Source organism: Nannospalax galili, unplaced genomic scaffold, assembly GCF_000622305.1.
Source record: "Nannospalax galili isolate Female #2095 unplaced genomic scaffold, S.galili_v1.0 scaffold1426, whole genome shotgun sequence".
Lineage (NCBI taxonomy): Eukaryota > Metazoa > Chordata > Mammalia > Rodentia > Spalacidae > Nannospalax > Nannospalax galili.
The window spans coordinates 91,345-104,341 of record NW_008354702.1 but is presented as its reverse complement, the minus strand read 5'-3'; the positions used below and the strand labels follow the sequence as shown (position 1 = coordinate 104,341).

At 41.9% G+C, this 12,997-nt stretch overlaps 1 protein-coding gene across 1 annotated transcript in view; it reads right to left on the bottom strand.

The window, feature by feature from the left end:
- Nucleotides 1-8,941: 8,941 nt before the first annotated feature.
- The window catches only part of Phyh (phytanoyl-CoA 2-hydroxylase), a 29,522-nt gene continuing 25,466 nt past the window's right edge, over nucleotides 8,942-12,997 (bottom strand). The window contains exon 9 of the mRNA XM_008851888.3: nucleotides 8,942-9,410. Within this exon, the coding sequence (XP_008850110.1) occupies nucleotides 9,357-9,410 (54 nt within the window). The 3' untranslated portion in view covers nucleotides 8,942-9,356. The remainder of the gene's footprint in view (nucleotides 9,411-12,997) is intronic.

The following is a 12,997-nucleotide window of genomic DNA, read 5'->3' as shown; positions in this document are numbered from 1 at the left end:
ATATATAATTGACATATGTTCTCCCTCATATGTGGATCCTAACACCAGACTCTGATAAATAAGTATGCAACCAGACATAACTACAGGAACCAGGATAATGTTTTTGCAGTTTTAAAAAAAAGTTCTTGCCGGGTGGCACACACGTTTAATCCCAGCGTTTGGGAGGCAGAGACAAGCTAATCTCTGTGAGTTCAAGGCCAGCCTGGTCTACATAGTGAGTTCCAGGACAGCTGGGGCTACAGGGAGCCCCTGTCTCAAAAAGACCAAAACAATTCTTATTGGCATATTAATTATAGAAATAGTGGATTTGATTATATTTTCATACATGTACATAATGTACATCAATCATACACGTTACCCTCTTTTGTCCCTGGGAAAATTTGTTTTTTGTACTCACTCTTAGTGTAACCTGAGGGCCTACAGAGCCAGACCAGTAGCTATTGGAAAATCCATGGGTACTTGGGGGGTTTGTGTTTGGAGAAAGATGTTTGGTCCCGTCACAGGAGCAAGAGACCCTCTTTCCCACCAGCTCCTAGAAACATCCTAGGTGGAGTTGTTACTGATGTAAGGTGGCTTTCTTTGTTTTCATTGGTAGTATGGATTCCTGTTGTTATGGGATGGTTTGTTTTAGTTTTTACTCAGGGTCTCATGCATTTCAGGCTGGTCTCCAACTCACTAAGTAGCTAAAGATGATCTTGAAGGCTGGAGAGATGGCTGAGCAGTTAAGAGCATAAGCTGTTCTTGCTGAACGCCTGGGTTCAGATCCCAGCACCTACATGGCAGCTAACAAATGTTCATAACTCCAGTTCCAGGGCAACTCAACTCCCTCTTCTGGCCTCTGTGGGCAGTGTGTGACGTGGGTGCACTTACATACATGCAGGCATAACACTCATAAAAATTTTTAAAAAGATAATTTTGAACTGCTGAGCCTTCTTCATCGAACTCCCAAGTGCTGGGATTACAGGTGTGTGCAACCACATCCAGTTTTACCCAGTGCTGGGGATCTAACCCAGGGCTTCATGCATGCTAGGCAAGCACTTTACCAACTGAACTACATACAATCCTTAGACCCTGGTTTGGTTTTGGTTTGATTTTTAGAGACAGGCCCAGATCTCCCTCAAACCTGAAGGTCTCTTGCTCTCACCTCCTGTGCTGAGATTACAGAAGGGCACGGCCATGTCTGGCACAGACTCCATTTTTAAGGTGTTCACCAGTAGACCTCCAAATGGGCTGCTCAATAAATGATAAAAATGGAAAGGAAAATATTCAACACTTTAGTCTTTTGCTTAATTTTCAAAAATACCTCAGTAAACCTCATTTCATAAATAAACTGAAATCTAGAAATGTCTAGTGACTCACAAAAGGTGAAAATAATGGAGTTAGGATTTAACTTAAGGTCTGTCTGAGGGACCTGGGCTGCAGACATTTCACCAGTATCCTCTAAAGACAGTGTGTATACTCACACAAAGCCCAGAACAAAACAGACAGGAGGGACCTTCTTCCATGAATTTTGGTAGTAAAGGCTTAGGAAACACACAGGCCTCTGCTCACTCTATGTGCTTGGGAAGTCCTCCCTGTCTCACGCACTACCACCCCCACCTTTAAGATCTCTTTATTTTAATTTATGTGCATGGATGTTATCCTGCATGCATGCAGTGCCCAGGGGGACAAGAAGAAGCATTGGATCCCCTGGAACTGGAGTTACAGTTGTAAGCCACCATATGGGTGTTAGGAAGGGAACCAGGTCCTCTGTAAGAACGGCAAGCACTTTAGCAGTGGGGTCATCTCTCCAGGCCCTTTCTTCCCCTTTTAGCTTTTTTTTTATGGCACCGGGGCTCAAACCCAGTGCTTTCCACATGCTGGGCAAGTACTCTACCACTGACCTACAGCTCCAAGCTCCTTTAATTTTTTTTTTTTAATTTTGAGACAGATTCTCACTATATAGCTCAGACTGGCCTTGAACTCACCTTTCTTCTGCCTCAGTTGTTGAATATCTGCTTGCACTCCAGGCATGTGCCACCATGCTCAGCCCATGTTTCTAAAATTATGTGGTAAATTGACACAACATAAAATTGGTCATTTTACCCATTTTTAAGTGGAACTCTCAGTGGCATTAATTACATTCACATTGCTGTGCTATCCTCATCACCACCCATTTCCAGGATACTTCATTTTCCAAGTCTGAATTCTGTGCCCACTAAGCCCAGCTCCCATTCTCCTTTCCACAGACCTTGGCAACCACATTCTATTCTCTACCTTATGAATTTACTCCAGGAACCTCATGTAAGTGGACTCACACCATACATATCCATTTGTGATTGGCTTATTTCACTTATCCTCCAGCTCATCCATGTGGTAGCATGGGTCAGAATTTCCTTCCCTTTGGGCTGGAGAGAAGGCTCAGCGGCTAAAAACACTGGTTGTTCTTGTAGAAGACCCAGGTTCGAATCCCAGCACCCACATGGCAGCTAACAACTGTCTGTAAGTCCAGTTCCAAGGAATCTGACAGACTCTTCTGTTCTCCGTGGGCATTGCACGACACGGGCGCACTTACCTACATGTAGGCAATACATGCATACACATAAAATAAAAATAATAAAATTTAAAAAATGAATTTCCTTCCTTTAAAGACTGAATAATATTCCATTGTATGTATAGGCCACATTTTGCTTATCCATTCACCCACTAAAAGACACTTTTTGCTTTCTACAAAAGTAAATAATACTTCTGTCTTAGTTTTCTTTTAATATTTGATTGTTATTTTTTGTGTATTGGTATATTGCCTGCATGAATGCAAGTGAACCTGTGTCATGCATTGCCCGTGGAGGTCAGAAAAGAACTGGAACTGGAATTACAAACGGTTGTTAGCTGCCATGTGGGTGCTGGGAATTGAACCTGGGTTCTCTACAAAAGCAGTCAGTGCTCTTAACTGCTGAGCCAGCCCCTCAACCTGCTTTCTTATACAATACAGGACCCTCTGCAAAGGGGTGGCACCACCCACAGGGCTGGGCCCTTCAACATCACTTAACAATCAAGAAAATGCCTCACAGACATGCCCACCAGATCAATCCAATAGAAGAAATTCCCCAGTTCAGGTGCCCCCTTCCCAGGTGACTTGACAACTGAAGCTATCTAGCACAGTTGCTGTGGATGCACAAATATCTCTTTGTGGCTCTGATTTCAGTTCTGTTACTAACCGTCCCAGAAGTGGAGATGCTGGTTTGAATCAGTGTATCTTTTTTTTTTTTTTTTTTTTTTTTTTGATCTTTTTGAGACAGGGTCTCCCTGTAGCCCCAGCTGGCCTGGAACTGCTTAGACCAGGCTGGCCTCAAACTCACAGAGGTCCACCTGCCTCTGCCTCCCAAGTGCTGGGATTAAAGGTGTGTGCCACCATGCTGGCTAAATCAGTGTATTTTTATGTGTATGTTGATGTGCACATGATCATGTCTTCGTGTGTGTGTGTGTGTGTGTGTATGTGTGTGTGTGTGTGTATGTGTGTGTGTGTGTGTGTGTGTGTAGCACAGTTTGCATGTGCATGTGGAAGCCTCTATCACGCTCTACTTTATGGGTTTTCATTTTTTAAAATTTTAATTTATTTTTATTTATGTGTGTGTGTTTACCCGCATGTATTAAATGTACCTTGTGTATGCAATGCCCATGGAAGTCAGAAGAGGGTATCAGAGCCCCTGGAACTTGAGTTACTGGTGGTTGTTCACTGCCCTGTGGGTGCTAAGACCTGTATGTGGGTCCTTTGCAAGAGTAGCCAGTGTTCTTTAAAAAAAATTTTATTACAATATTTTATTTATTTTTATTTTATTTTATGTGTATGAGTGTATTGCCTACATGTATGTAAGTGCACCTATGTCATGCAATGCCCATGGAGGTCAGAAAAGGGCATTGGATCCCCTGGAACTGGAGTTATAGATGGTTGTTAGTTGCCCTGTGGGTGCTGGGAATCGAACCCTGGTTCTCTGCAAGAATAGCCAGTGCTCTTAACCACTGAGGCAACTCTCCAACCCCCAGAAAAAGAAATCTTGACACAGACATATAGGAAAGATCATGTAGACACTAGAAGGCAGAGATCTGTAGTCCAAAGAGAGAGACTCTGTTAGTTACTCATCTTGTTGCTATGATCAAATACCTGAGAAGAAGTAACTTAAGGAAACGTTTATTTTGACTCAAAGTTCTACAGTCCAGTCCATCAGGACGGCGGCAGGACCATGAGGTTGCTGGTCAAATGCATCTGTAGTCAGGAAGCAGAGAGTGAACAGAAAATCTTTAGGATGTTCCACTTCAAGGCTATGCAACCCTCCCAAACAGGGCTACTAGCTGGGAACCAAGTTTTCAAATGTGAGCCTGTAGGAAACATACTACATCCAAACCTCCTACAGAACTGGCCCTGCCAACGCCTTGACCTCAAAGACTGAGAAAATGAATGTCTGCTGTTTAAGTCTCATGCTGTGGTAATTTTTTAGGGCAGCTCTAGAAAACTGATCGATATGTGAGTCATAAACTTGACTCTTGGACATTATAATTCTTTACCATACCCAACAGTAAGAAATTTACTCTGCATGATGATACAAAATGTATGTGCACATTTAAGACAAAACAGCCTGTCCCTTACATGTGTAGGGTTCTCTGACTTTTTCCATGTTTAAACTTTCATTAGCAAATTGAGATTATGGTCTAATAAATTAATATGATCAATTCTAGAATGTGTTATTACCAGCTGGGTCCCAGAGGTTGACCTAATGCCAGGTGACCAGGGTATGTCACTGGGAAGCCCAAATAGTGTCTGGAAGGGGACTGAGAAAGTAGATATGACATTTGTTCAGGGAAGACTCATTAGTCCCTTCAGTATGCTCAGAGTGGGGTTCCATGCAGACCAACTATGAAGCTCAGATGTGGGCGTAAATGTTCTATGGGTGTTAGCAGACCTCTTCCTCTTTTCAGTGTGATCTTGCTCTGCTCTGGGTCAGTCTTTGCTCTACCATGATGTGTGTTCTTAAAGGATGTTGTAGTTAGGTATCTCTATTGCTGTGATAAGCATCATGACCCCAAGAAACTTGGGGCGAGTCAAGGGTTTATTTGGGTTACAGGAGGTTACAGTCCACCATCCAGGGAAGCCAACACAGGAATCCAGAGGCAGGAATTGAAGCAGAAAGCACAGAGGAGTACTGCTTTCTGGCTTGCTTCCCTTGACTTTCTCAGATACATTTCTTATACAGCCCAGGCCCACCTGTCCAAGGATGGCACTTCCCATAGTTAGCTGGGCCCTCCACAATCAATTAGAGTATTAGGATTCTCTAAAGAAACAGAACCAGTAGAATGAATATTTTATTCATATATAGTCGCTCAGTCCATGAGGCTGGATGTCTTAGTAGTCCCAATCTAGTGCTGAAGGTCTGATGGATTCCAAACAATTGGCTAGTCTTCAGTCTACAGTAGTAAGATGAACTCACAAGTGAGAGAGAAGGCAAGTGACAAAAAGCAAGCGCTCTCCTCTGCCATGGCCTTTTATACAGCTGCCATCAGAAGGTAACACCCACGTTTAGGGTGTGTCTCCCAGCTTCAGATGATCCAATCAAGAAGATCTCTCTCATTTCATTTAATCCCAGAGCCAGTCAAGTTGACACCCAGGACTAGTCATCACAATTAATAATAAAGAAAGTGCCCCCACAGACATGCCTGCAGGACAGTCTGATGGAAGTATTCCTCGATTGATGTTCTCTCTTCCCAGGTAACTCTAGTGTGTATCAAGTTGACAAGAACTAACAAGCACAAGGGAGATGATCGTATCTTGGATCACAAAAATGGGAGAACTTGGCTGAGGTTATAGCCCAGTTGGTAGAGTACTTGACTCTAGTGTACTGGAAACCCTAGGCTCCATCCCTAGCATTGTCTGAACTAGGCCTGGTGATGTACACCTGTAATTCTGGCACTTGAGAAGGAGGCAGGAGGATCAAAATTCAAAGGTCATCTTCAGCTACATAGTGAGTTTGAGGCCAGACAGGGCCCCAGGTGTGGGGTAAGGGATTGGTTGTCACTCCTAACCCTACAGCCACCAGCCCATCCAGTCCCTGCCCCTTTGCATGCCTGGCCTCCTACATTACTTCATTGCACCACTGATACACCACCCATGCAACCTGTTTTCTGTTTCGTACAGTCCAGGTCAGTTTCTGTTATTTGCGAGCATCATTTCTGACTGCTGTTGATGTGCATTTAATTGAAATCCATGAATATTTTGCCATCTTCCAGCACATCTCAGAGCAGTTCCTTTCTGGGCTACGAGGGACACATTGGAGATCTCAGGGAGAACCTTTGTTATTAGCATATATCAATTATACAAAATAATAGATTCCATTATGCCATTTTCAGACATGTATAAAATGTGCATGGATTATATTCAATGTGTACACTCACCACCCTATCTCGTCCCCCCACACACACTGCTCTCTCTTTAGGCCGTAGGGTGGGGCTTTTTATTTATTTATTTTTATTTTATGTGTATGAGTGTTATGTCTGCTCTCTCTTTAGGCTGTAGGGTGGGGTTTTTTATTTACTTATTTTTATTTTACGTATATGAGTGTTATGTCTGAATATGTAAGTGCATGTGTCCTGCAGTGCCTGCAGAGGACAGAAGATGGTGTTGGATCCCCTGGAACTGGAATTACAGATGGTTATTAGCCACCATGTGGGTGGTGGGATTTGAACCCCAGTCTTCTGCAAAAGCAACCAGTGCTCTCTTCCACCGAGCCTTCTTTCCAGTCCCCCTAAGGTATGAGGGATTGAGGGGGGTGTCTTTTTTTGAGACAGGGTCTCCCTGTAGCCCCAGCTGGGCTGGAACTCACTATGTAGACCAGACTAGCCTCAAACTCAGAGATCCACCTGCCTCTGACTCCCGAGTGCTAGGACTACAAGTGTGTGCTACCCACACCCAGCTTCCTAGGGTATGAGTTTTAAATGCTGTACCAGATTTAATCTAGATTTAAAATTGGCCATAACAAGAAAAAAAAAATTGAGCCACAGTGTATCACATACAGATGAGCAGATTGTTCTCTGGGCCCACTCTTGGGGCCCGTGCACCCTGAAAAAGAAGCAGGGGTCCCTGAAGCATCACCAATGCTGGGGTGCTTTTTACCAAGGTACAAAGCACTTATTTGCTTTGCTGAATTTTGCTGAATTTGCACATTCATTAGAACTGGGCGGGCAAACTATAGCCTCAGGGCAAATCTGGCAAGCTGGCTGTTTTTGCAGACAGTACCACTAGGTCTTTGTCATACTCCTTCAGCTATGTTGTCTCTGGCCATCTGCCTGCTCCAATGGCAGACCTGAGTCCCTGCAACAGAGGCCGTCTGGGCAGCAAAGCAGAAAATATTGACTATGTGACAATTGTTAAAACTATTTTATTAATTTTCTGGGTATGAGTGCGTTGCCTACATGTATGTAAGTGCACCATGTTATGCAATGTCCACAGAGGTCAGAAGAGGACATTGATAGGATCCCCTGGAACCGGAGTTATGGAGAGCTGTTAGACACCATGTAAGTGTTGGGAGCTGAACCCAGGTCCTCTGCAAGAGCAGCCAGTGCTCTTAATCACTGAGCCATCCCTCCAGTCCCGATGATGTGACTCTTGATAGAAGGCTGCCAATGCAAGACTCAACTGGGCTGGAAGTTTTGCTTGTATTTCTGAGGTGCACTCTCCAAATCACTGTCCCTTTCTTCCTGTTCACTGTTTCAACTTAATATTCCATCCTGGTTTCTGAATATGTAGAACATTCGTGTGGTTCAAATCAAAATCCATTAAATGCTTTATCTCCCCACTGCATAGCATGTTCCAGGAAAATGATGTCTCTCAAGAATAACAAATAAAAGTCTGACATTTTCAGAGTCTGCTGTCTCTGAGAGAAGATCGAAATTCTCAGAAAAGGCACTGTGAGACCAGGTAACTGTCATGCGTCAGGGGTGCAACAGCAGGGACTTGACAGTGTTGAGGTACACAGCATCACTGGGGGGTTTGGTCACAGGTCACTAGGAGCATACCCAGAACCCAGGTCTTAGTTTCCAACAATGGCATTGGCCAAGAAAATAACGTTTGCCCTAGAGAAATGGCTGCTTAGGAACATCTCACTGTGTTGGAGTGTAAGGAGTTCTAAAAAAAAAAAAAAAATTAGGAACAAAGCAAATTTAGGTCTGGGGATGGTTCTGTGAGAATTTCAAGTTCCAGGCCAGCCTGAGTTACACAGTGATTTCCAAGCCAGTTTGAGATATTTAGCAAGACCGTATCCTAAAAAAAAGTAAATAAATAAAAAAATAAAGCACTAGTCTAGCAAATCCAAGGCACTGATAAACATCAAAATACCACATTCAGGAAATCTGGTCCTTAGCAGGATAAGAAAGGAAGTCGTTTCTTTCTTATCAAAGCCAAGGACCAAGTCTCCCTGCTGCCTCACCTGGTGGAGAAATAAGGTATCATATTAAATCCCCATTCCATGCAAAATACAAAAAAAAAAAAAAAAAAGAAAAAAAAAAAAAAAAGAATCTAAAAGTCCCTGTACTTTGAAAGAGGGCAGGTTTCATCATAAGAGTAGAAGGTTTTCAGCTGCCCTGCCCAACAAGAAATAGCGATGGGGTGCCCTGGTCGTCATTTATTAGCACCAAAAAAAAAAAAGTGGAAAAAGAAAATACTGAAAATAGCCGTTCTATGTTTAATGGAAGTCTTGCAAGGAAGCCTACGTCAGAACATGAGGTTTAACCTTTATTTTGACTCCTTCTGCTTAACATTAAATGTGAGTGTTCAGTGCATGTTCTAAGTTTGAACAGAAACCTCTCTTGACATGAAATTGATAGGAGGTAGGTTTGTAAAGGGAGGGATATACAATTTGATGTATACTGATTTCAAAGAATTCATTTCTGCTTGAATCAAATGAAACTGATTGACTATGCTTAAATTACACTGTCACCTTTATTAGTTATAACTACAAGGTTTTCTTAAAACAGCAATATTTCACTTTCACTGTTTTTGGCTTCCACTAAAGCAATAAAAATGCAAACTTAACTCCATGCAATTAACTCCCCAATACCCGTTTCTTGATTTTGTTAACAAGTGATCGAAAGGATAGATATATCATCTCAATGTGAAAACATTCTCCTTAGATTTCTTGTTTTATTTTGATGCTTTTTAAAAGAGTTATAATGAAGGAATAATTCTTTTTGCTTTGTTTTGGGGAGTGGGAGTTGAGACAGTATCTTGCTATGTAGCCCAGGCTATCCTCGAACTTCAGATGCTCTTGTCTTGGGCTCTTGAGTATTGGGATTACAAATGTGCCACCGCACCTGGCTCTTGAAGGGTTATTTCAAAGGTTAGTTCTTTCTCCTTTCACAAGTCGAGCTCGTAAGATCCAAACATCCTGGGAACATCAAACAGAGACTATGAGGACACATCCATTGGCCTAGTCTCCACACAAAACAAAGGATATTTCAGCCTCTACAAAGGGTTAAATAGGAAAAATATTAATAGTTATATTGACCAGGAAATAAAACATGTCCTAGGACTCTTAATTGCTCTCATTACCAATATGTAAAATAGCATTACCTACTGTAAGTCAGTGGGTATCCTGCTGCCAGCCCTAACTGATTTATACATGCTGAGGACTTGTGACACAACTGGGTCGACACAATACTCCACAGTACAAACTCTTTCCTGGCCATCTTTATTTCTTTTTAATTTTATTTACTATTTTTATTTCATGTGTATGAGTGTATTGCCTGCATGTATGTATATGAACCTATGTCATGTGGTACCCATGGAGGACAGAAGAGGGCATTGGATCTCCTGGAACTGGAGTTACAGTTAGCCACCATGTGGTTGCTGGGATTCAAACCCAGGTCTTCTGCAAAAACAGTCAGTGCTCTTAACTGCTGAACCATCTCTCCAGCCCCTCCTAGCCATATTTCTACTGCCTTGATGTTATCTGCCTAAAGTGTGTTGAAGGTTCTTCTCCTAATATATAATCATGAAAAAAGTACCATGGGTTACTAGTTTACTTTTTTTTTTTTTTTTTTTTGAGGCAGGGTCTCCTTGTAGCTCCAGCTGACCCGGAACTCACTATGTAGACCAGGTTAGCCTCAAACTCACAGAGATCCACCTGCCTCTGCCTCCCGAGTCCTGGGACTAAAGGTGTGAGGCACCACGCACTGCATACTAGTTTACTTTTTAATTCTGTTTACTCCCCTTTGTCCTCTCACTGTTGTTTTGTTTGTTTGGGTATTTTTAGATTATATTTTATTTTTATTTGTGTGTGTATATATGTCTATGTATGAGTGGGTACAGGTCAATGTATAGGGTGCATGTATACCACAGCACATATGTGGAAGTCAGAAGACAATTCTTGGAAGTTGGTTCCTCCTTTTGGGTTCCAGGGATCTAATTCTGCTTGCCAGGGAAGTGCTTTTACTTAATGAGTCATCTCACCAGTCCCAGGGTTTTCGTTATTATTTGTTATTGTCATTATTATTACATTGAATTTGTATGTGTGTGCATGCCACAGTAGCTAGGTGGAGGTCACAGGATAACTTGTGGGGGTGGGTTCCCTCCTACCATTTATTATTATTATTACATTGTATTTGTGTGTGTGTGTGTGTGTATGTGTGTATGTGCATGTGTGTGCATGCTACAGTACATAGGCAGAGGTTACAGGATAACTTGTGGGAGTGGGTTATCTCCTTCTGCCATTGCGTGTTCTGGGGATCAAACGCAGGTTGTCAGACTTTGTGGCAAGCTCCTTTACCCACTGAGTCATCGCACTGGCCCTGTTTTTGGCTTTATGAGACAAGAGTCTTACTCTGTAGCCCAGATCAACCTAGAACTCACTATGTAGCCTAGGCTGGCTTTGAGCTTGCAACTGTCCCTAATGTCCCAGCCTCCTTAGTACTGGGATTATAGGAGTTTGCCACCATGCCTGGCTCTTTTTCATTCTTTTTTTAAATTAAAAAAATTTTACTTATTTTTTTAATTTCATGTGCATGAGTGCATTGCTTGCATGTATGTAAGTGCACCTGTACGTGCAATGCCTGTGGAGGTCAAAAGAGGGTATCAGATCCCCTGGAGCTGGAGTTACAGATGGTGGGTGCTGGTAACTGAACCTGGGTCTTCTGCACGAACAGCCAGTGCCCTTAACTGCTGAGTCATCTCTCCAGCCCCTCCTTTTCATTCTTAATAATACAATTTAGATTTTTTTGTTTCTTGTTTATCTTTTGAGCAACTGATAAGGTATTGTGGAAAGAATGATTTTTAGATTTAGGCCAGTTCTAAAATCTAGCTCTGTCAATCCCTGGCATTCTTTTAAAAGATATTTTTATTCTGTCATATAGGCTATAAGGGACAGAGAGAGGGCCTAAATTTGATTAAGATCTCTTATATGACATGCACACAAATTTGATAAAAATTGGAAAAAGAATATTTTACAATATTTTTGTTGATTCTTTGAGTATTTCATACACCGTATTTTGATCCTATCCGGACCACCTCCCCCTTATGCTACTACCCTTCCTCCCTTGGCTTCATGACCTCTTTATAATGCCCTTGGGTATGAGTCCATCTCTTGGAGTCTGGTCAACCTGCCAGATGTCACACCCTTAAAGAAAACTGACTCTTCCTCTCCCAGCAACGATCAATTGTCAATAGACCCTCAACGAGGGCTGGGGCTTCTTGCCCACCCTCTCCCTCCATGCTGGGTTTTGGTCTGACTTGGGTATTAAGACCAAACACTCAATAAATAGCATCGAGCTGTTCTGATTGTCCCACTGGAATTTAATAAGGAATATAAGGGACATAGAAGTGCTTTTGTATCTTAGAATTACATAGCAGAAATTGGCATTCTAAATAAACCTGATAAACTATAACTTATAAAGTAACTAAACATGGGAGAGTTCATTTAGCACAGTCTTGACAAACCTCAAGCCAGGACTCCCCTTGGATACTGATTGCAAGTCCTTTATATAAAATGGCACAGTATTTGCATAAAACTTCTGCACATCCTCCCATATACTGTAAACCATCTCTGGATTACTTGTAATACCTGGTGGAATGTACATATCATGTAAATAGCTGTAATATTGTTTAAGGGAAGAGTAATAAAAATGTCTGTGCATGTTTGGTATAGATGCAATTTCTTCAAATAGTTTAGTATTTTCCAATATCTCAGTTGGTTGAATCTGCTAATGTGGAGCCTCAGACAAGGAGAGCTGACTGCATCCTTGTTGGGCCAAAGCCTGATTTACAAATGATGTTGGTCATGTAGAGCACCTTAAGTCCTACACAAAGGGAAAAAAAATAAGAATTTCTAGGACCTGAAATCAGAGCATTTTAATATATGGGACACATTTGTAATTTCCTTTGTTTTTAATTATGTAAAGTGATTCCTTATTAATTATATAGATTTCACAGTCACACATATGTAGGTTCTAAAGGAAGAATCAGGATGCTCCATTGGAAAGGTGTGCCAGATGATTCGAGACCATGGTAGCATGCCTACAGTGCACTGGAAGGCCCAAAGATAGCAGTAAACTCAGTGTTTTCAGGGCAGCAAGCCTTCATTTATGACAACCTCATACAAATTGAATAAAACCAGCTTCTTGGTTCAGAGGCTAAGAGGTATGTATGCATTCTATAAAGTGTATATGCTCATTCATTGGCCGTGACTGATAACTTATCTATTGATCAGCAACAACATTGAATATCCACTAGCTAAAAGCAATTTACAAGTGTGCACATTAATTAGGAAGCATGTGAGGTGCTGTCTCCTGCCCGTATTGACAAGTGTGACTTTTGATCTCTGACTCATACAAACTGTACCTCTTAGAAAACACTAGCTGCAAATTGCCAAGAAAAACGCTTACTCATGAATAGCCTCCGTGAGTCTGACTGGCTCCCTTAATGCATCAGTAGTCTATTTTGCATGAATAAAAGACTTTAGTGGTTGAGACCCCAAACTTT